Genomic DNA, 24,355 nt, shown 5'->3' with positions numbered 1-24,355 from the left:
TAAAAGCAGACCTGGAAATCCAAACTGGGTAGCTATAAGCCACAATTCTATTTCATTACAACCTGGCATATGTCTGTCCCCCATTAAGCCAAAATGACCAAACTTGGTTCAATTAATGCGTAAAATAGCATGACAGGAACAGCACTAGGCATAGCTGAAAGCGAGATGCTACCCTGGTGAAATTACTGCAGAAGGCTGCCTGCATTCTAAAAACTAAAAGGATAAGGGCACTGACAGAGTTAAGGAGTTCAGAAACCAACAATCAATGCCAAACTTGGCAGACCTGGTGGTAAGCAACTAAGCAACCAAGAGGAGGGGGCACCTCCATGAAAAAACCATCCTCGGCCATCATGGAGCCCAGCATGTGACTGAAAAGGCAAGGCTGAAAAGTTTGCAAGTTTCTTCAGCCAGAAATGCCAAATGGATGATCATAGTTTGGCCTCCTCTCAAGATCCCCATTTTCATGCTCCAGCCAATTCAATTAACTCAATGACACTTGGTATTGTAACCTATCGGGCTACGGACCAAATTGGAAGGTGGGATTAGACTGGATAGCTTCTCTTTAGCCAGCACAGACAATGAGCTGAATGGCCTCCTATGGTATAAATCTATGTTTCTGTGATATTAACAAACAGTTAAGGTACTGACACTGCAAAGGCCCCTAATAATTCTCTGGATGTAGTGCTTAAATCCTAAGCATCAAAATTAGTCACACCTCATCCTATCTTTTTAAGTACAATGATACTGGCATCTACCCAGCAATGTAAAAGATTGCCCAGGTATGTCCTATCTGCAAGAGCCCCAGCAATCTCCTCCCAATCAGCAGTGATGGAAGGAGTCAATAATGCCATCACATGACAGCTATTCACAACCTTCATGTACGCGTGGTCACAACAGTTGAATGTTACAAGAGAGTAGCTATCCTTGTTGTCAAGATAGTGCTTAGCATAGCATCATCCTAGCAAAATTGAAGCCAAAGAGGCCAAAGTAATATCTGTTGCAAAGAATGTTGTTCAGGAAAACATCCTTGGCTCAACCATCTTCAACTGTTTCAATGATCTGTAATCCCTCAAAGCCAGGAGTGCAATTGTTTAGTGATGATTTTGGCGTTAAGCTTCATTCACAAGTCCAGTAATAAAGCAGCTGATGTCAACCTACAATATGACCTGGATAGTATCCAGATTTGAGCTAATAAGTGGAGGTATTATTTGCACTACACATGCTAGCTAGGTAAGGACCATCTTGTACAAGGGAAACCCAACGCTCTCTCCTGGGCCTTCAATGAAACCACCATTATCAACTTCCCTATCATAAACATTTTGAATCAGAAGCTGTTCTAGAGAAACCACATTAAAACCATGGCTACGAGTAGGGGAAAAGCTGGGTGCCTTTTGAGGAGTAGCTCATCACAGGAGTGGTTCATCACCTGATCCTTCAAATTTTTAACACTATCAACATGATTCAAGGCAGGAGTATGATAAAATACTCCACAGGGTGTGGGCAGCTATAACACTTGAGAAACTTGACTGCCCAGTTCAGTGTAATTTAATTGACTGGTAACAGTGCTACTGAACTCAGTATCCATTCTCTGCACAATTGGCGTGCTAGGGTTGCAATGTGTAAAACTACAACCAGCTCCAACACCACCTTCTCAAGGGTGATTAAGGATCGGTAATAAATTCTGGTCTGGCTAACGATACCCATATTCCATGAATCAATAAAAAAAATCTAAAGGATGCGTTGCAACAACTTGGCAGCATATCCATCTCCAGATAAGGGCCGGAACAGCAATGTGGTGTGAAAACTACTTTCTCCAAGTTCTCCACCGTCCTGACTTGCTTCATTGTCATTAAGTCAATATACTGGAATATGCTTCCCAACACTACTGTGGGAGAATTGGCACCACAATGACTAGATTGGTTCCAGAAGGTCCATCATTAGTTTCTTTGGATAACCAGGGATGGGTAATAAATTCCACCTCAGTGCGACCCACATCTTGAAACCAAATGGAAAAAAGGATTTATCATAGCAACTTGCCAAGCGTAATTCAACAGCGCCTACCTTCCACAACTTCTACCACTGGGTAGATCAAAAGCAGTAATAACCTAGGCATTATCTGTTCCAAATTATGTACAATCATGGCTTGAATGTATATCACATGTTGTTTATTCATTGAATCATAATGCTGGAATTCCCTACCTATTACTAGCACAGTACCACCATCACCACAAAGACTGCAAACCTTCAAGGCCACCAGCTTTGTCGATGTCACCCACATCCCAAGGACAAACTTTTTTTTAAAAATGCAGGAATTGACATAACCCACAGGCTGCAGTGCTGGGGAAAAAAAATCTAGGTAAACTGATAAACAGGTTTCAAACATCATAGTGGGGCCACTAATAAATTACTAGAAGAAATTAAAAATGGTATATTTACTTGAAATCAAACTTAAAATCACCGCAGTGCAGAAAAGTAGCTTTCCCTTGTGAGGGACTATATAAGGTGATTGTGATTTATAGAAGGAAAGGAATTGAGAATTCAGGCCAGTGAGGTGGTGAATCAAGAGACAAAGATAGTGTGGAAATTTAGAGAGAGACAATACCTCCTTCATTCTCACACCCCCCAACATCGACACGATTTTACATTAGTCATCAACTTTCCCCACATAATTTTGGCATTATTTTTATACAGGAAAGGACAAAGTTTTGAAAATCTTTGTAAATTAGTTGATTACCTTTTCCACAGTATCTAGAGGCGAAGATGGAGTTTGTTGTGCATCACATTCCCTCTGCACAAACACAGTTCCTGGGTTAATCATTTCAGGATATGGGGAGTTCACGTATGTCCCTGTGGTAGGCTAATTACGGGGGAAAAATTAAGAATAAACTTTAGTTCTTTATATTGTAAGAATGCTTCAGTGCAAAGAATGGAAAAAGTAGAGTTGTTGAATTAAGTTCAACTAAATCACCTTAAGTATTGCTGAAAAAAAAGAGGCTTGTCAAAGCTTTTCATCTTGCACTCATCAGGACACTTCGCAAGGATACCAATATAAGGGGAAAACAACAATCTATACTGTATGTGAAGAGTGTTGCTATGGAGAATGCACCAATGATGGTGACTGACAGTTAACTGCCAAGCACCGTTTGAAATTTAACCAGGCAGCCTAACCGATTCCTCAGAGCAATGCCATGACCAATGAGTTAGCAAATGGCTGTAATTTATTTTGTTTAGCTGAAACAGGTGCAATGTTCTGTTTGTCTGTAAAGAACACTGCCTTGTGTATCAATTATATGTAGCTTCCAGTACATGCAAATATGCCACAATGCTAAAAGGTGTTCTGCATATCACACAAGTAAGTAATATGGTATATGAATTTCAGTGCCAGTGTGGTGCTGGGTATGTAGCCATACATCCCAAAGACTGGCAAATCGTATCAAACAGCATGTCCCAGCCGCTGTTCACAATGGGCAAGGTACAGACCCTACCCAACCAGTCTATGCTTGCAAAACTGAAAAGTGTCCAGCATTAAATGTGATTGCATGATTGGGCAACATTTGCCAAAAAATTGTCAGTGTGCTAAGAATCACACTGACAACCAATTTAAGATAGTCAGTCGGGCTTGCAATGTGGCACATTTGCGTGTACTGGAAGCTACATCTATTAAATCACAGGGCCCTGTTTTTTGCAGACAGAAAGAACATGTACACACACTGCACCTGTTTCAACTAAAAATAAGTGACAGCCATTTGCTAACTCACTCCTCAGGGCAATGTCTTGACCAATCAGGATCAAGCTGCCTGGTTTAAATTTCAAACAATACTTGGCAGTTAATTGTCAGTCACCATCACTGGTGCATTCTCCATGGCAACACTTCCACCAGAGGCCACTTGCCAACCAATCAACTACTCTTCAAATACAAGATAAATTGTTGTTTTCCCCTTATATTGGTATTCTTGCAAAGAGTCCTGATGAGTGCAAGGCAAAAAACTTCGACATGTCTCTTCTCAACAATACTCAAGTTCTGTACTTCCAAATAGCTATTTAAATCATCTAAATTTAGGCTATTCACAGCTAATGTAAGAAAGGATTCCCCACTTCCAAGTTAAGCTACTCGGGTTATCACCTTTGCCATGTCCAACACTGGACACGAACATGGAAGAGAAAACAAAACTGCAACTCAGGTGCTCATTTTTCCTTGCTGCTAATGAAAATTAAGTAGGAACTTCTGCATAATGTGAAACCCAAGGTTTTATTTTAAGTTTCATCTGAGAAATTTCCAGGCAGCCCAAGAAAGAAAAAAACAGATCACGTGGTCCAAAACTTGGCAGGAGGCAACACAACAATTTTGAATCCAACTTGTTTTCTATACTAAATAGCTGAAAAGGTATCGGCTTTGGATAGAACGTTCATAGCCTTACAGTTCTCAAATGTATGCTCAAACTAGCATCCCTTCTCCACAACAATCAAGCAGATTTCCCATTGATAGACTTTGCAACTAAATATTAATGCAACATTTGGTATGGGAAAAATGTTTTCTTGTCATTTCGTAACTGTGCTGCACAAATGTAACTAAAATTCATCACCTAAAAAGGTGCAGCATACAACAGTCTAGAGTTATAAAACACACTTTCTTCATTTGGAATTGAGGAATATTATAATTGCAATCAGTTTATTTGTATTTCACCTTTTTGTATGAATTCATGCACAAAGAACTAGCAACCATGCAGGTTTTCATAATTCAGGACGCCACACAACCAATAACTTTAGAAATGAAGTCAAGATTGTAATATTGGGGACCACTAAACAACCTGAACTGACTTACTAGTAAAAAATGAAATACATATCATTCATACATTAACAAATGTGTATTGGATAATCTCTGTTAACTAGCTTCCAACTGTCAGCAACTAAGGCAATTATTTTCTACTATAAGGTAGACATACAGAAAGGAAGCTGAATTATGCTACCTTCCTAAAGTGAACAAGTGTGTCTTTATTAAAATTTAACTGACTTAGCAGTTACCATCACCTGAGGCATCATCCATCTCCACTGACCTCCTGGTGACCATTGTGTTGCTGCCTGTAATTATCACAAAAACAAACAATTGAAAGTTACTTACTTTCCTAGGTGGCATCTTTCTAGATGCAGTCAGGATCAATACTCCATAATTTTCCAAAATATTGGTGAACGGCCTAATGTACTAATAACCAGTTATTCTACAGATCGCTCTCACTCTAAGGTTCTGGTAGGATCTTGTTCTTTTAATGAGATCCTCCACACTATGTGGATTGCCCAAATTATTGAGGTGAAGGGAGTTGGGGGGGGGGGGGGGGTAGGAAAGGGGGATATAATTAGGAATAGAAAGAATGTAACTCTTGTAAACATGCCACGACAGTCACAATGGATCCTCATCAGTTGCTTATACAAATGAGTGTCCAGCTGGTTTGGTGCCATGCATTTATGACAGCTGTGAAATAATTCTTTTAAATACAAAAAAAATTGTTCAAAGAATACAAGTACACAACAATGGTAGTAATTACAGTCATTGTGATGGTCAAAATACAAAACACTGGTTTGAGGAACACTTCTTCAAAATTTGTGACACTAAAGCAGAGGTTTTGAAAACGTGAATGGTGTTTGTTTGAGCACCAGGAAGATACACGTTAGCAAGATGGGAAGACCGATAGATACAATTTTGTATTCGAAACTGAAGGCAATACATTTTGGAAATTTCCTGAAAAATATGAACAGAGAATCAGGGTCCAAATACAAGATTGGTGAAAATGTAATAATTATTTGAAGCAGTGAAAGATTCAAAGTTATGAAGGAGGAACAGGACAGGGAAGTTAACATTTGAATTGTTCCAAAAGGTCAGACAGAAAAAGCCAAGTGGCCTCCTGTGGAATAAACATCTATATTGTAAACCCTTTAACTGTCTGTAATGAAGGTAATTTCTTTTTATTAATCTAACAGCTTTGTTCATATTCTCAGTAGAATCTTTAATTTAGCTACACAACATAAACTAATTCCATCACTACATAACTGGTCTAATTGGAATTTAAAATTTGGTTAGTATAACAAACATATAGCAAATCTGCTCACATTCCTAATAACTGTGATTAAATCTTAGAGAAAAACAAAAATCGCTATATCCAGCTTTCCACTTTCCCACGCAAATCAAGTGCTAACAATGGTCTGAACTGAGTAAATCTTCCACTAAACCAATTTGTATCAAATTGGTATTGTTTTTAAATATGCCTTTGGCTTCTTGTTTAAGGTTGATATTATTGGAAACTCATGCACTAAATGTCATTTATATTTAAGCTAGACAAAAATGAAGTCAAACAGTATTATGTGAAACTTCACCTGATAATTATATGCAGGATGTGGATAACCCATTTGCACTTGTGGTAACGCCACAGCAGGGGGGCTGGGATATGAATAAGTCTGCAGAATAAAAACAAATCCATACATGTAGAAGATTGAATTCAAAATGCAACAATTTAAATAGTACAACAACCTATGTTTATATAGTGCTTTTAACATAATAAAACATTCCAAGGCACTTCACAGGAGCATTATAAAACAAGTATGATACTGAGCCACAAAAAGATATTAGGTCAGATAACCAAAAGCTTGGGCAAAGGGTTAGATTTTAAGTGACTTATAGGAGGAAAGTGAGGTGGAGTGGCCGAGTGGTGTATGGAGGGAATTCCAAAGCTTGAGACCTAGCCACCAACAATGAAGCAATTATGATACACAAGAGGCCAGAATTAGAGCAGTGCAGCTGTTTTGAAATGCTGGGGGGTTAGAATTCAGAGATAGGGTGGGGCAAGGTCATATAGGGGTTTGAAAACAAGGTTGAGAATTTAAAATCAAGACGTTTCTTGACCCGGAGTCAATGTAACTCAGCAAGCAAGTTGGGGGAAAACGGGACTTGTTGCGAGTTAAAACACAGGCAGAGTGACCTCAAGTTTACGAAGGGTAGAATATGGGAGACCAGTCAGGAGTGCGTTGGCAAAGTTAAGTCTAGAGGGAACGAAAGCGTGGATAAGGGTTTCAGCAGGGGATGAGCTGAGACAGTAGCAAAGTCCAGCGATGTTACGGAAGTAGAAAAGACGGTCCTAGAGATATCATGAATAAGAGGTCGGAAGCTTATCTTGGGAGTAGGCAGCAATTACAACACTAATTAAGAGCTAAATTAAATTAAGATCAGCAAAAAAGTAAAATACTGAGAAAAGCAGAGAATTTTTGGCTCTGGTGAATTTGGTATTGAATGCAGCATATTGCTTACTGTATGTTTAAACAAAATTAAAATGTACAAGACTCTACAAAGCCAATGCCTCCATCGATAGTCTATTCCTAATCCAAAGTAGTATTAAATTTAAATCATCGGGACATTGGGATACCTCATCTGCATTTATTCTTTAATATTTAAAAACTACACTTAGGTAGGTCCATAACAACAGAGCAGACAGCAAAACTGTTTTTGGCATTGGCCTCTTCACAGTAATTTGTGCAACAGTTCAGACACTTCAAAAACTTCACATTTCCTCAACTTATGTCACTGAGGAACATTCAGCTTCGGAATTGAGTTCTAAGGATTTGTCTTATGGACCTGGACCATGGAAAGATCAAAAAAAGACATAGCTCTAGCCCCACTGTGTCTGATCTCAAGATCGCTATTATTTAAAATTATCTAAAAATATGATTCACATAGTATGCAGTGCATATACTTCAATTCAATTATAGTGCTTATTGTCGATTAGTTATACTAAAATCAGTTATTAAACATTAAGTAAAATAAACATATGACCTTCATATATGCATTAAAAGGTTAAATGTAAACCAATTTTACAAAGAAATTATCAGCTAAGAAAGAAAAAAGGGAATGCCTAGGATCAAGCTTGGGGGGAAAAAAGATCAAAATGATATAACACAGGAGGTGGCCAATCACCCTGTGACTGTGCTGGCTCTGAGCTGTCCAATTAATCCTACAGCCCTGCCCTTTAAGTATTTATCCAATTACCTTTTGAAAGTTACTGCTGTATCTGTTTCCACTACCCTTTCAGGCAGTGTATTCCACAACTCATAGCATCTTGTTGCACAAAAAAAAAGTTTCCTCATGTCACCTCCGATTCTTTTCTCAATCATCATGAAGTAATTGCCAACTCTTCTGCCACTGGAAACAGTTTCTCTTATTTAATTTAACATGAGCCCTTCATGACTTTTGAATACCTCCATCAAATTTCCCCTCGACTTTTTCTGCTCCAAGGAGAACAATCACAATGTCTAGTCTCTCTATATAACTAAGTTCCACGCCCCTAGTATCAACCTCCTCTGCACCAGTGTGTAGCTACCATATAAATACTGTGGCTACAAGAGCAGGTCAGAGGCTGGGAATTTTGTGGAGAGTAACGCATCTCCTGAACCCTGAAAGCCTGGCCATCATCTATAATACATAAGTCAGGAGTGCGATGGAATACTCTCCACTTGCCTGGACGAGTAATTCCAACAACACAAGATGCTTGACACCCTCCAGGGCAAATCAGCCTGTTTCTTTGGCATCCCTTCCACCTTCAACATTCATACCCTCACCACTGATGCACAGTGCCAGTAGTGCATACATCTACGAGATGCACTGCAGCAACTCACCAAGGCTCCTTCGACAATACCTTACAAACCTGCCACATTACCACCTAGAAGGACAAGGGAAGATGTGTGGGAACATCAACACCTGCAAGTTCCCCTCCAAGCCACACACTATCCGGAAATCAGGAATATACCACCATTCCTTTACTGTCGCTGATTCAAAATACTCAACGCCCTTCATAACTGCACTGTAGGTGCACTTATACCACATGGGTCGCAGCAGTCCAAGAAGGTGGCTCACCACCTTCAAGGGCAGTTAGAGATGGGCAATAAATGCTGGCCTAGCCAGCAACACCCACATCCCATGAAAAAACCCTCTTCAAGGCCACATCCTTCCTAAAGTGTGGTGCTCAACATTGGCCACCAGACTGGAGCACTGTGTGGGTGTGACTTAAACTCATAAGCATCTATGTAGCACAGCCCATATTGCCTGCTCGATCCCTTGCTCCCAGTTATAAAGATAAGTAAAACATGCATTTGTGGGGCAAAAAATTGAGGCCGAACAATGGATCTTCCCATGCTTGCTGATTATGGGTGGGCATTCCAAAATGGCCTTGGCGTGCTTCTGCCTGAATGGCTCATGGGTTGGCTGGCTGCCGACTTCATTTAATCAGCAGCATAGCATTATGAGTCAGGACACCTAGAAAAGGAAATTGGATGGTCGTGAGGTACCTGAATTTAATTATTAATTTAGTGTTTTTTTGCTGTACTCGGGAGCCATGTATTGAGACTCAGTCAGGGATCGGGATTAGCCATGGGTTTCTTTCAAACGGTGTTCCTGGCTGAATGAATGAAATGTGCTCTCTCAGTACTGGCTGGCCTGGAATTTTAAAATTTTTTCGCATCCTTGCAGGCTGAGCTCTCTGTTTGGTGAAGCTGGACTTAAGGGAATTCAATGGAGCCTTATGCTGGAGTACAACTTTTACCATTTTGCTTCCAGGCTCTTCTGTCTCTGGAGATTTATCTTTCTGGTGAATTTTTCTCTGCGTCTGTAGCTTCAGTTGGGAGGTCGTTTCAGTTCAGAATCCTTAATTTTTCTGCATTCTTGTGAAGATAAGGGCTTTTGATCCGGATGCTGCACCATGAAGAATCCTGCATCGGACACCACGACTTAAGTATATTAACAGCAAGTCTTTATTAGCACAGTTTGGAGCTGACTCCATCCTACATCTTTACACAACTCTATCCATCTCTACACTGACCCTGGCTCTGGGTCATGTGCCTTCTTACACCACTGTTTGGGCAGTACTCTACTCAGTCACACATAAACCTTGCATGTACCAGACCCTACTACTATAAGGCTGACTGCTGATGCAAGTTTAGACAAAAACACAATTTTTAGGGCCAGAATAACTGAGTTGTTTTATCCGCTGCTATCTACAGTATGTAGTCCCTGTGGGTTATTAAGTTGAACCCTGATCTTCCTGTAGGGATAGGCATAAAAGGTCCCATGACACTATTTGAAAAGCAGCAAGAAATATTTCAGGTGGCTGGGCAAACATTTTTATCACCAACAACCTTACTGAATGCCTACAACCAATGCAAAAGAAGTTCCCCTTGCTGCGACAAAAAGTTCAGTAAAACAAATATCAATTTATTAAAGCCAAGTTTTAGGTTTTATGTTGAGTGCAATGGAGAAACATAGTAACATACATTTCATAGCAGTTTTATTAAACTCCTGTACCTGGGAGTGATCCCCATAAAGACTTGGCTTGTAAATTCCCTCTACAGCAAAACAAAAATCAAGCTCGGATATTGTGGAGGGCAGGCTTCTCTTTTGAGTTATTTAAGTGATCTGTTTAAACTTGAGACAAATGTCTGGAATAGATTGCATATGTGGAAAAACAACAAAATACCACACAACCAAGGAATTGGAATTAAAACAGAAAATGGAAATAATTAGCAGGTCTGGCAGCATCTGTGGAGAGAGAGAGAGTAAGAGTTAACCTTTCAGGTCGATGACCCTTCACCAAAACTGTTTCTCTCTTCACAGATGTTGCCAGACATGCTGAGTATTTCCAGCATTCTGTTTTTACTTCATATTTGGTAAAAGTTCTGCAATGGAAAGGAAATGTGGGTAGACATCATGAATGCTTCAGCAGAACGAATATGCGGCACTCAATCCAATTTATAAAATATTCATGCTTAAATTTGAGATATTAAAATGAGTCCTTGCAATTCACCGTCAATGCAAAAAGATCCTCTGTCAGCAGTCCAAGTGCAAAATAATTCTCCTAGTCCAACATTCGAGAAATATCACCAAAAGCAGCTAATCGGCCATTAGTCTCACTTCTGTTTGCAAGGGCTGGTGAATACCCATTCACTGTGTCAAATTATGGAGCATGCAATAGACTATCACCATGCTGGAAACTCTTGTAGGCGAGTACTGGAGGGTGCCTCCCAAAAGGTGCAGGCATCGAAAGCACATCTTCAACAGCTCACTAAATGAACGCCCTCCTCAGTATGTGGCTGGAGACATAGCGATGTTGGGGTTCTGACCAGTGCACACAAAGGAGAGAGCAACTACCTTACTGAGTAACCCCTGTCACCCAGTAGCCTGTCACAGACTTGAGGGGTATGGCAGAATAGTTTTAGACATGGGTAACTGCCTCAGGATGAATGAACCTGGGAAACATGACCATTCGTGCAGAAAAGGCTGAGTGTGGTCACAGGCCGTCTACATGATGATGGATTGGAAAACCTTTCAGTTGATGAATTTTTCAGGCAGTAGCATTGATGCCCTGTTAACTACATGCATGTAGTCAATCTAGAGAAAGCTGAATATAGTTTAAAAGTCCGTTCTCCTCCATGCTTGTGACACCACATCCATGGGGAAGCTGGTGTATTCCACAACCCTTGCAAATAGGGCACCTGTCACAGAATAGGGCATCTCTGACAGAGGTAATGCATCCCGAGGCGGTCATTTGAGATTCCACAAAAGTCTGCAAGCAGACCCCTGGAATGTTCCAGCCACAGAAATTTAGGTCCACTGCCACTTTGACTGCCACCAGGAGGGAATAGCAACTGGTTGTTCAAGGCACCGGGTCTTCCTGCACCATAGAACAAGACAGTAACATTTTTCTCAACATTCATATCCTTCTGCACACCCAGGTAGCTTGGGCAGTTCCAGTACACCTTGCCCTCAAGGGTAGTTTTTCTTCCTCCTCCCTGCTGCTGCCTTTGGTGGCTCTGCCTCCTGCCATCAGGGTATCCTGGCTCTGGCAGCATGCTGCTGCTGCCCTGCCTCTACAAGCCTAGATTTGGGAAGATACAGCACTCATTTATCATAGCAGCCTTCCTTCACAAAATTATCCTTTTCCAGTGAGCCTGGCAGTATTGGATGCCAGATGCTTTGACAGATACAGAGGGGTTTTCCCTACCTCTTCCCACCCTCCTCTCCCGTCTTTTGCTCTGCCAACACTTGAAACAGCAAAGTTACTGCTCAATTAATCATACAGGTGAACACACCTTAAATACGCTCTCCATCTATATTCATGCCTCCAGCCATCACTCAGTAAGGCCTCCGGTGTGACTAAAATTGGGTCTGATTTAAATAGCCACTGAGTTTAAATGCCTCTCCACAATTTGAGTTTCCCCTTTCCCACACCAGCAAAAATCACATCCACCGGAAATGGGGACAGGGCTCCCTCCTACGATTTTTAAAGGTATCTTGCCTCCAATTCACCAACATAAAAATCCAGCCCAAGATGTCAATAGAAAGAATGAGCAGATACAATAATTGCTAAATTGTACAATTTTGAATTTTGAAGGAGGTGCAAGGAGAGAAAAACCTGGGGATGCTTTTGCACAAATCTTGAAGGCAGCAGGACAGGTTAAGAAAGCAATTAATAAAGGACACAGGATCCAGGGCTTATTTTATAAACAGAGGCACAGAGTACAAAACCAGAAGGTTATGTAAACACACAAATGCTAGTTCTAGCCCCAGCTGGAGTCATGTCCAATTCTGGCATCACACTTTAACAATCTGCTCATTCTTTCTATTGACATGCTGGGCTGAACTTTCATGTCAATGATTGGAGGTGTGATGCCTTTAAAAATGGTGGTGGGATCCTGAGGCAGAAGTCCTGTCCCCATATCATTTTTCGCGGGCATGGGAAAGAGGAAACATTTTGGAGAGGGTACAGAAGAGATTTACTAAAATGGTTCCAGCGGTAACATATTACAGGTATGTGGACAGGCTGGAAAAGTTGGGGTTGTTCACCATGGAGCAATGAAGGCGAAGAGAAGATTTAATAGAAATGCACAAAATATATGAAGGGTTTTCATTGAGTTAAAGAGAAACTATTTCACAGGCTAAAAGGGTTAGTACCAGAGGGCACAGATTTAAGGTGATAAGCAAAAGAACCAGAGGGAACAAGGGGAAAAACTTTTATGCAACACGTGGACAGTACTCCTGATAAGGTGGAGGATATAGATTCAATTCTAGTCTTCAAAAAAGGAGTTAGATAAATAGTTGGAGAAAAAAATTGCAAGGATATGGGGAAAGAATGGGTGAGCAGGACTAACTGGATTGCTCTTTCAGAAGAGCCTGCACAGAATTGATGGGCTGAATAGCCTCTTACTGTGCCATATTATTCTATGATTCAATAACTGCTGATGCATTTCCTTACATAGTCAATGCACTTCCAAAGATGTAATTGTGTAAAATGATTCCACATAATTTACAGAAATTCAATTAATATGTTAATTAAAAAAGTAGTAAGAATGGAATATAGTCATTGTTAACAGTGAAAGTACTTTTATTCAAATAAGTGCCTTCAAATATAAATTAAATGGCCCATAACAATGCTACATTGATATGGGGTTGAAGTACCTTAGTTGTCACTCTATGACATGTAAAACCAACAGGTATATGTTCCTTTACTCAAACTTATCCGGGGCTTCAAAGCACAACTTATTGTTAATAACATAATCAAATATTTTTGCATTAGGATCAGCTGAATAGGAAGGTTAACAATGGATTTGGATTTGGGGGGAGGCAGCAGCATAGTGATAATGTCACTGGACTAGTAATCCACAGGCCCAGGCTAATGCTCTGAGGACACTGGTTCAAATCTCACCACAGCAGCTGGTGGAATGTAAATTCAATTAATAAATCAGGAATTAAAAGCAAGCCTTGGTAATCGTGGCCATTAAACCATTGTTGATTGTTGGGGAAAAAACCATCTGGTTCACTAATGTCCTTTAAGGAAACAAATCTACTGTCTTTACCTGGTCTGGCCTACATGTGACTCCAGACTCTCAGCAATGTGGTTGACTCTTAAAACATCCTCTGAATTGGCCTACCAAGCCACTCAGTTGTATCAATCTGCCACCAAGTTTACAAAAAGGAAATGCAACCAGATGGATCACATGGATTGACCTAGGCACCGGAAACGGCAAATTGTCGTGGACGGGTGCATCTGCAACAGGTAGATTGGCGAGGACGAGGTTTAAGTATATTTTTCCCTTGTTGGTTCCCTCACCACCTGCCGCTGACCCAGTCTAGTAGTCTTTAGAACTCGGCCAGGTCGGTCAGTAATGGTGTTGCCGAGCCACTTTTGGTGACAGACATTGAAGTTTCCCAGCCAAAGTACACTCTGTGCCCTTGCCATCCTCGTTGAGCTTCCACTTGAAGGAAGCACTACGGAGGCGTACTGATTCATCATCTGAGGTGGGAGGGTTGGCGGTGGTGGTGACGGTAGGGGTAACCAGGAGGAGGTTTCCTTGCCCTTGTTTAACCTGATCCCGTGAGAGTTAATAGGGTCCAGAGTCAATGTTGAGAACTCCCAGGGCAGCTCCCTCCTGACTGTGCCGCCACCTCTGGTGGGTCTGTCCTTTAAGGCTGGAAAGTGGGATTATGATGAGTGGCTAGTTTTTCTTCTTTTTTTTTTGCCAGTGCAGACAGGATGGGCTGAATGGCATTTTTCTGCACCGTAACTTTTCTACGGTTCTATACCCAGTCATGTCGAACCTGCAAAGTCCTCCTTGCTACCTTGTGTCAAAATTGAGCGAGCTGTCCCACAGACTAGTCAAGCAACAGTCTGACAAGTCATACTCACGAAATCATGCCTTACAGACAATGTCCCGGACATCACCGTCCCTGGGTATGTCCTATCCCATCGACAGGACAGACCCACCAAAGATGGCAGCACAGTGGTATATAGTCAAGAGGAAGTTGCTCTGCAAGTTCTCAATATCGACTCTGGGCCCTACCAAGTCTCATGGCATGAAGTCAAACATGGGCAAGGAGACCTCCTACTGGTTGCCACTTACTGCACCTCACCCCCACCCACCTCACCCCCACCCCAGCCGATGAATCAGTTTGCCTCCATGTTGGACTTCCGCTTGAAGGAAGCACTGAGGATGGCCACGGCACAGAATGTACAATGGGTGGGGGACTTCAATGTCCATCACCAAGAGTGTCTCAGTAGTATGACTACTGACTGAGCTGGCCGAGTTCTAAACACTGCTAGACTGGGTCAGCAGCAGGTGGTGAGGAAACCAACAAGAGGGAAACACACTTCACATTGTTCTCACCAATCTACCTGTTGCAGGTGCCTCTGTCCATGACAGTATTGGTAGGAGTGACCACCGCACAGTACTTATGGAGACAAAGTCCCATCTTCACATTGAGGATGCCCTCCATCATGTTGTGTGGCACTACCACAGTGCTAAACAGGATAGATTTCAAATGGATCTAATAACTCAAGACTGGGCATCCATGAGATGCTGTGGATCATCAGCAGCAGCAGAATCATATACAACCACAATCTATAATCTCATGGCCTGGCATATCCCTCACTCTACCATTATCATCACCATCAAGCCAGGGTATCAACCCTGGCTCAATGAGGAGTGCAGGGGGGCATGCCAGGAGCAGCACCAGATACCTAAAAGTGAGGTGTCAACCTGGTGAAGCTACAACACAGAGCTACTTACAAGCCAAACAGTGAAAGGAGCACAGAGCTAAGCAATCCCACAAACAGATCAGATCTAAGCTCTGTAGTCCAGCCACATCCAGTCATAAATGGTGGCAGACAATTAAACAACTAACTGGAGGAATAGTCTCCACAAATATGCCCACCCTCAATCAGGGAGTCCAGCACATCAGTACAAAAGACAAGGTTGAAGCATTTGCAAAAATCTTCAGCCAGAAGTGCCGAGTGGATGATCCATCTCAGCCTCCTCCTGAGGTTCCCAGCATTACAAATGCCAGTCTTCAGCCAATTCGATTCACTCCATGTGATATCATGAAAACGGCCAAAGGCACTGGATACTGCAAAGGCTATGGGCCCTGACAACATTCCAACAATTGTACTGAAGACATGTGCTCCAGAACTAGCTCCTCCCCTAGCCAAGCTGTTCCATTACAACTATAACACTAACATCTACCCAGCAATATGGAAAATTGCCCAGGTATGTCCTGCCCACAAAGATCAGGACAAATCCAACTGGGTCAATTACCACCCCATCGGTCTACTCTCAATCATCAGCAAAATGATGGAAGGGGTCGTTGCCAGTGCTATCAAGTGGTACTTACTCAGCAATAACATGCTCACTGACACGCAGTTTGGGTTCCGCTAGGGCCACTTAGCCCTGACCTCATTACAGCCTTGGTCCAAACATGGACAAAAGCGGCCTGCTTGATTGGCACCCTGTGCACCACCTTCAACGTTCACTCCCTCCACCACTGATACACATTGGCAGCAATGTGTACAATCTACAAGGTGCATTGCAGCAGCTCACCAAGCCTCCTTAGAGAGCACTTTCCAAATCCACAAGCTCTCCCACCTGGAAGGGCAAGAGCAGCAAATGCATGGGAACACCACCACCTGCAAGTTCCCCTCCAAGTCACACAACATCCTGACTTGGAATTATAATCACCATTCCTTCACTGTCACTGGGTCAAAATCCTGGAACTCTCTCCCTAACAGCACTTTGGGTGTACCTACACCATGGAGCAACTGTTCAAGGCAGCAGCTCACCACCTGCTCAAGGGCAATAAGGAAAGGGTAATGCTGGCCTAGCTAGCGATGTCCACGTCACATGAAAGAATTAAAAGAAATAAAATTTTCCCTATTTATAGCGCTGGTGAATTACAAGGACAACTCAATCATAAAAATATCAGGCAGAATTCTTTTGGCACATTTGCAAGACAGAGTATGAATTTTTCAACTCGTCCCAGTCACCAGCACCTAGCAAAAGTTATTTTAAAAACCACACTTCCTAAAACCAATACTTATTTACAGCAGCTAAGTGTTTAAAATGGAAGTAAAAGCTGTACACAAAAATAAAAATGGCTCTCAATTTAACTTGCCTGTACATATTGAAGAGCTGACCCAGGAAATCCAGGTGATTGAAAATACGTCTCTGTATTTTGGCACACACAAGGAGTTGGTGACGTTATTAGGGGAGCTGGTCTTGCCTGAACCAAATGAATTGGATCTGGATAACAGAATACAGAGAAGGTTAAACATAAAAATGCATACAAAAAAACTCACCCAACTGAAGCAAAACGTTGATTCTCCCAGTAGTTTTATGAGGTGCATTTAGCATGTAAGAGGCATTTTTCCAAATTCACCCAGCATTTGGCTTTTCTTGCCTTCTAATTTGTGTTAAGTTACATACATATGGACACCAAGATATGGTGGCTTTTAACTTCTCAGCTTGTTTGTTTACCAGTTTCAGGTCACACCACCAGCACCTGTATACTCAGGTCATGTAGGCAAAAGTGACACTCAATTCACACACAGCAAGGTGTTGCAAACAGCAATGAGATAGATGCCCAGTTCCATCTGTTTTAGTTTGTTGATCAACAGATAAATTTGGCAGGACACTGCAAAACTCTACTCTTGAGTAGCCTTACTGGATCTTTCACCTGAAGTGTTAGGGCCTCAGCTTAATATCTTATCTGAAATAAGTGTCATGATACAAGCATATTATCTCCCATTGGAAAAATTCACTTTGTCTTTGGTTGATCTTTCAAAGTTGCTATTACTCGGCGAAGTCTGCAAGAAACCGTTCTGAAAATACTGATCCCTTGAGGACAGATGCTAGTTTTAAAAAACACTTTTTCCAGCAGTTTATTTGAATTTTAAAACAACTTTGCTATTTTGATAGTTTGCATTGAGTTTTTGATCTTTCAAGTAATGACGATCAAGGTGTCTTAGTTTGTAAACACTGCTCTGATGGCATTTTATTTTCCACCTTTGGAAGGGATAGAAGAGCACAGTGGTGCATTCTCCTTTGAGCAATAAATTGTGTTGGAAGTTAAAAGTTCAACCTCAGCCTGATAACCTATTAATGCCATAAATAGTGTCATGCCTTTCAGTCCACAAAACCTATCTGACACTTATGCACATGAAAGCAAAAGATTTTTAAAAGTTTAACGAAGTCACTCAAGAATTTAGAATTGAATTTTTAATTGAAGTTGTTCAGATACATTCAAAGCAAAATCAGAATTATGGCACAACTACTTTTACAGCAAGATCAAATCCCACTAAGCCAGCTGGGAACTTAAATTCAATTAATTAAATAAATCTGGTATAAAAAAGAAAAGCTAGGAACAGTAACGCTAACCACAAAACTACAGGATTCCCATAAAAAAACCCATCAGATTTACTAGTATACTTTAGGGAAAGTAATCTGCTATCCTCACCCTGTAGACTGCGTGTTTTCAGATCCACAGCAATGTGGTTGACTTTTAAACAGCCCCCTGAAATGGCTTCGCACACCACTCAGTTGTATCAAATTACTACAAAAATAGATTACAATCGAATGTCTTCCCTCAGCCACTGAATCTGTACTCCACTTTGGTGTTGAACAGCATGTGAAAGCACTACCTGAGGGCAGCAAGGGCACAGAATCAAGTCTCCCACCCAAAGTTCAATGCACATTCAAGAGTGGTTTGGTAGCACCACTACTGACAGAGCCCTGAAGGACATAGATGCCAGACTGGGCCTGCGTATATATATATATGAATATATGGGTGGCGGGGGGTGGATGGAGAAGAACTTACTTCACCTTGTCCCCCACCAACTTACCTGAGGTACATGCATCTGGCCATAACAATACTGGTAGGACTCATCAATGCACACAGTCGCTCTGGAGTCAAAGCCCCATCTCCACACCAAGGATACCCTCCATCGTGTTGTGCGGTGTTGTGGGAGAGATTCAGAACAAATCAAGCAGCTCAAAACTGGGCATCTATAAGGTATTGAGGGCCATCAGCAGAATTGTATACCACCACAATCTGTAACTTCATGGTTGGACATATCTCACTCTACCAATACCAAGCCAGGGAAGCAACACTGGTTCAAAGGGGGTCGCAAGAGAGCATGCCAGCAGCAAAACCAGGCATACCTAAAAATGAGGTGCCAACCTGGTGAAAGTAAACACAGTAGTACATGCAGGCTAAATAGCAGAAGTTGCAAGCTGCGGACAGAACCAAGCGATCCCACAACCAACAAATTCAATAAAAGTCTTGCAGTCTTGGTACATCAACTGAACTAGAGCCCAGCAAATGAGGGCAAAATACAAGGCTGAAGCATTTGCAACCATCTTCAGCCAGAACTAACAGGTGGGTGATCCATCTCACACCTCCAACTCCCCCCAACCTTCCCAACATCACAGATGCCAGTCTTCAGCCAACTTGTTTCAAAGTAATAAAGGAGTGGCTGACCTCACTGCATAGCAATGCTATGAGCCCCAACATCATTTAGGCTAAAGCGAAGACCTGCTTCAGAACGAGCAACACCTCTAGCCAAGCTGTTCCAGTAAAGCTACAACACTGGCATCTACCCAACAAAGTGGAAAATTGCCCAGTTATGTCCTGGCCACAAAAAGCAGAACAAATCCAATCTGACCAATCTACTCTCAATCAGCAAAGTGATGGAACATGTGGTTGACAATGCACATAATCACCAATAGCCTGCTAACTAGGACTCAGTTTGGGCTACACCAAGGCCATTCTGTTGCAGGACTCGTAATTGCCTTATCCAAGCACGAATAAAACAGCTGAATTCCAGAGGTGAAGTAAGAGAGATTACTCTTGACATCAAGGAACCCTAAATTGAAGTCAATGAGAATCAAGAGGAAATAAATGCCCACTGGCATACTGAGTACAAAAGGAAATGGTTGTGGGTGTTGGAGGCCAATCACCACAGTCCCAGGTCATCACTGCATGAGTTCCTCAGGACAGTGTCTCAGACCCAACCTCTAAAGCTGGTGCAATGACCTTCTTCCCATCATAAGATCAGAAGTAGGGATGTTAGCTGGTGACTGCACAATGCTCAGTTCCATTCATGCCTCCTCAGCATGCAGCAAGACCTGAAAAACAAATCCAGGCCTGGGCTGATAATTGGCAAGTAATCTTTATGCCCACACATAAGTGCCAGGCAATTACCATAAGACATAGGAGCAGAAATGAGGCCATTCGGCCCATCGAGTCTGCTCCGCCATTCAATCATGGCTGATAAGTTTCTCAACCCCATTCTCCCGTAACCTTTGATCCCTTAACCACCTACCATTGACATTCAATAGGATTACTGTCACTGAAGTCCCCACCATCAAATTATCAAAAAATAATTGGACCAACCACATAAATACTCTGGATACAAGAGGAGGTCAGAGGCTGGGTATTCTGTAGCGAGTAACTCGCTTCCTAACTTCCTAAAGCCTTTCTACCATCAAGGCACATGCAGTGTGATGGAAGACTTCCCACTTGCCTGGATAAGTGCAACTCCAACAATACACAAGAAGCTTGACATTATCCAGGAAAAAGTAGCCCTCTTGACTGGCACCCCATCTAGGATCTTCAACATTCACTCCTTCCACCACCAGCTCATCATGGATGCAGCATTCAGCATATACCATTTACAAGATGCACAGCAGCAGTTTGCTCGAGCTTCTTCGACAGCATCTCCCAAACCCACAACCTCTATCTCCTGGAAGGACAAAAATAGCAGGCACATGGGAAGGACACCTCCTCCGAGTCCCACAGCATGCTGATTTGGAAATATAATCACATTTCCTTCATCTTTTAACTCAGTCAAAAATCCCAGGATTCCTTCCCTAACAAGTACACAGTAGTATCACCATGCAGACTGCAGCGGTTTAAGAAGGTGGCTCACCAGCTCTCAAGAGCAATTTGGGATGCACAGTAAATACTGGCCTTGGATGCAATGTCCACATCATGTGAATGAATAAAAAAAGAGTTATGGAAAGTTTGAATAGAATACTTACTTCAGGGGGAATTCTGGGCAAATCTTTATTTCAAAGCAACTTGCAGATGTTCGCCATTTTTACATACATAAAGAAGCAGCCCAGATAACCTGTTCACCGTCTGACCAGGAAGGTAAATCAAATTTCATGCTCTGCTAACCGCAGTTTCACCGTTGCTTTAAGGCTCAAGGAAGAAATACCTCTACTTAGAAGAGGTGATAATAGTAGGCATCTGACTGTCTCAGGAGACGATGGACTGCACCTGGAGTGTATGTCACTTCTGGATTGAATATCATCCGCAGTGATTATAGAAGCCGACTTGAGTGGCAATCACTTCCGCAGCTGGCACAGATAAATATAGTGTTGGCCCGAGGTCAACGTATGTTTTCCCTCCACTGGGCTCTCTTTTCCGCCATCTGGTCGTTTATCTTTGTACTGTGCTTTTTCCATGCCCTTCCTAATTACTCATCTCCAGGCAGCACCAAGAACATCCCATGCATCGACTCTGATCCTGGTCAACTTGAGGTCTTGCTTACAGATGTTGTTGTATCTCAGACATTGGCAATCACCACAGCCTGTCCCTGGATGCCCAAATCAGCACTAAGATTGACATGACAGCTATGGCCTTGGCAAAGTTGAGAAAGCAAGTGTGGACCAACAGCAAACTAACCAAAAATACAAAGCTTTGCATGTACCAGGCTTGTGTTCTCAGCACCCTATTTTACAGTAGGAAAGCATGACCAACTTTTACAAGCTAAGGCAGACAGCTGAACAGCTTTCACCGCCATTGCCTCAGACAAACATTGGGCATCTCCTGACAAGACAGTGCCGAATACAAAAATATTCCAGTTTGCAGGGATCTCCAGCATATTTGCCCTCGAGTCAGCAGTAATTCCTTTGGCTGGGCCTTGTGCACGGAATAGACACCAGCCATATCCTCAGAGGCACACTATAGCAAAGTTGCTATTAGCACAAGACTTAGAAGTAGAGATATATATGGTTTCAAGTTCATTTCTGTTAGGGGCAAGCAGCAATGGGGGAAAAATGGATGGAGATTGAAGGGTCAAGTTTTTCAACAATGAAGGGGAGGACAAAGAAACTCAGTAAGCAATTTAAAAGGGAAGAGGTGGGGTCAGTGATGAGAATGAGGAGTTGGTTGGATGGATGGGGAAAGAAAATGTGAGACATAATGAAAGCAATTAAATGATCATTAGTGACAGTTCTCCAAGATTATATTCTCCAATTTATTATGCACAATCCCGCAGATCTACTAGAATTCATTAAAAATCTTGCATCAAGCGCACAGTTCCTTCTCATCACTGATGAAAGGTTCTGATCTGAAATGTTAACTCTTATTCTCTTTCCATAGATAGTGCCTGACCTGCTGAGAGCTTCCAGCATCCACACTATTTTGCTTCTGTATCAAACTTTTATAGGATCGAAATCCCCTCCAACTGGGAAATTTATGGAACATAATTTCAAACCCACAGGCATGTTTTGGAACTATAAATTTCAAAAAGATAAGCTGCAGTCAGTAGCACAGGGCTGGGCAGCAAGGAATTAATTTGGACATTTAGTGCAAACACAGTGATTCATCAAAAGGGTTTGGACATTGACTAACGCTATCAAGAAGTCTGATTACCCAATACAATGGCACAAAGGATATATCATCAATACAATATACTCAAGAAATTATTCACAGACAATAGTACTGGAATTGGGTAATTTAGCCTTCATTAACTTTGGAGCCAAGTGCCACTATTGTGCTATTACTGTGCTACCTCAAACAGCAGGAGAATTGCTCATACAATTAAAACTGATAATATTCGTCTGGATACACCTTCCATGGAAAACCCAGTACTGTTTCAACAGTTTGTTTTATCAGCAGGAGCTGATGACATTTGTCCGGACTTTGTGTGGAATCAACTAAATGGACATTGGAACAACAGGAAATAGGTTTTGACATGTCGGAGTTAAATTACTATAAAAGCAGAGCAGATCTGAGCATCTGGGCTGCAGTTGAAGGAGGTCGAGTTTGGTCACCTTGACTCGGGCCTACAGTCAACACTAGACATATCAGCCATGTTGGGGATTGTAAGTTTCAGCCAAATCGTAGTGACATTGGTCTGAGGGCTTTGTGAAATTTGGGGCAAAAACTTGATATGTTTTACTAGCACCTTGTTTCAGCCATTTCTTGGTGATATTGGTCTGAAAGTTTTTAAGGTTTCAGGACAGCATGTGGTCTTTTGCTTGTGTTTTTGTAAGTTTTAACCTAGTCATGGTAACTGTGCGTCAAGTACTGGGAATAGGTGGTTTTAAATTTCGGGTTTTGTACTGTGGGGTTGTGGGTGATTCAATAAAGCAATTGTGAATTATCAGAAAAAAATTGTCTCTCTGGTCATTCTGTTCAAGCCATACACTTGTGAATCTGGTGTCACGAACTTGTGTGTGGGGTCTCTGAGGGAAAAGGGGAACCCCTATACTATGTCTCAAATCAATTAGTCAGAATGAAAGAGGTGAGAAACACAAATATGAAGTCCAAGGAAAGTAACCAGAAAATTGACAATGAAAAACCAAAAATGCAAACCTAGAAGCTGCAAATAAAATGATCAAAGTACTTTTGAAAAAATGGCATCTGCCATTTTTCCTTGAGTAATTAAAATCGCAATGTCCAAAATAAGGCTTTAAACAAACTTATTTCTTGGTAACAAGTTCAAACAGTGAGCAGTCATTGTGTGTATTTGAATACATTAAATTTTTTCACTTCAAAATCCCCAGATGCCTCAAAAGCATTGCTTCCCCTTCCAAGAACATAAGGCGTTACCAACCACATATAACTGAGAATGTGTAGAATTTCCCAGCATGCAATGTGGGATTTGGAATCAAAGAAGATAGCATCATCAGCCTGCACGGATTTGGAAGTTTTTCCGATTTTTCCAAAAGACTTTTAAACAAGCTGTATTTTGAATGCCTTTATTTTAGTCACAGGAAAGGCAGGGTAAGAAATCATAGGCTTCCAAACAATGATTTATTTTTGTCCATTAAAATTAACAGGCATGCCCAATTGCAGAATCAGCTCTAATCCTTCACTTTAGACTACCAACAATGCTTCCACCTAGTTACAATACATTTATTTCCACTCAATTTAGTCAACAATACAACTTCCAAATCAACATAGAAAGGCAGAACTATGAAATATGGACAGACAAGACAAGGACTTGCATCACTGAATTCTACTCAATTTCGCATTACATCTTGTCCTGAGGAAATGCATCCCAGAGGCCCTGAAATGCAAGTTCTTGGAAGCTCCATGCAAGTACATTCTACATACTAGAATGTTCACTTATTCTTAATCTCATGCAGATGGTTCAGGATGAGCCTCCTAAGCAAATTGATTTCCATAAAGATCGGGGATTTGAAGACTGACAGAGTCCAGTACTGATACTTGATCCAAAAAGTTTTGCTGAGCCAGGATATG

At 41.6% G+C, this 24,355-nt stretch overlaps 1 protein-coding gene across 5 annotated transcripts in view; it reads right to left on the bottom strand.

Moving 5' to 3' along the window:
• The window catches only part of dazl (deleted in azoospermia-like), a 191,341-nt gene that overhangs the window by 65,871 nt on the left and 101,115 nt on the right, over positions 1-24,355 (bottom strand). For all 5 annotated transcript variants that reach the window (XM_078538544.1, XM_078538542.1, XM_078538543.1 and 2 more), the window contains exons 6-9: positions 16,973-17,100; positions 6,367-6,447; positions 5,029-5,079; positions 2,735-2,857 (exon numbers count right to left, since the gene is read on the bottom strand). In XM_078538544.1, coding sequence (XP_078394670.1) covers positions 2,735-2,857; positions 5,029-5,079; positions 6,367-6,447; positions 16,973-17,100 — 383 coding nt within the window. The remainder of the gene's footprint in view (positions 1-2,734; positions 2,858-5,028; positions 5,080-6,366; positions 6,448-16,972; positions 17,101-24,355) is intronic.

The sequence above is a fragment of the Cetorhinus maximus genome, chromosome 3 (assembly GCF_964194155.1).
Source record: "Cetorhinus maximus chromosome 3, sCetMax3.hap1.1, whole genome shotgun sequence".
Lineage (NCBI taxonomy): Eukaryota > Metazoa > Chordata > Chondrichthyes > Lamniformes > Cetorhinidae > Cetorhinus > Cetorhinus maximus.
This window is presented reverse-complemented; position numbering and strand designations above follow the sequence as displayed.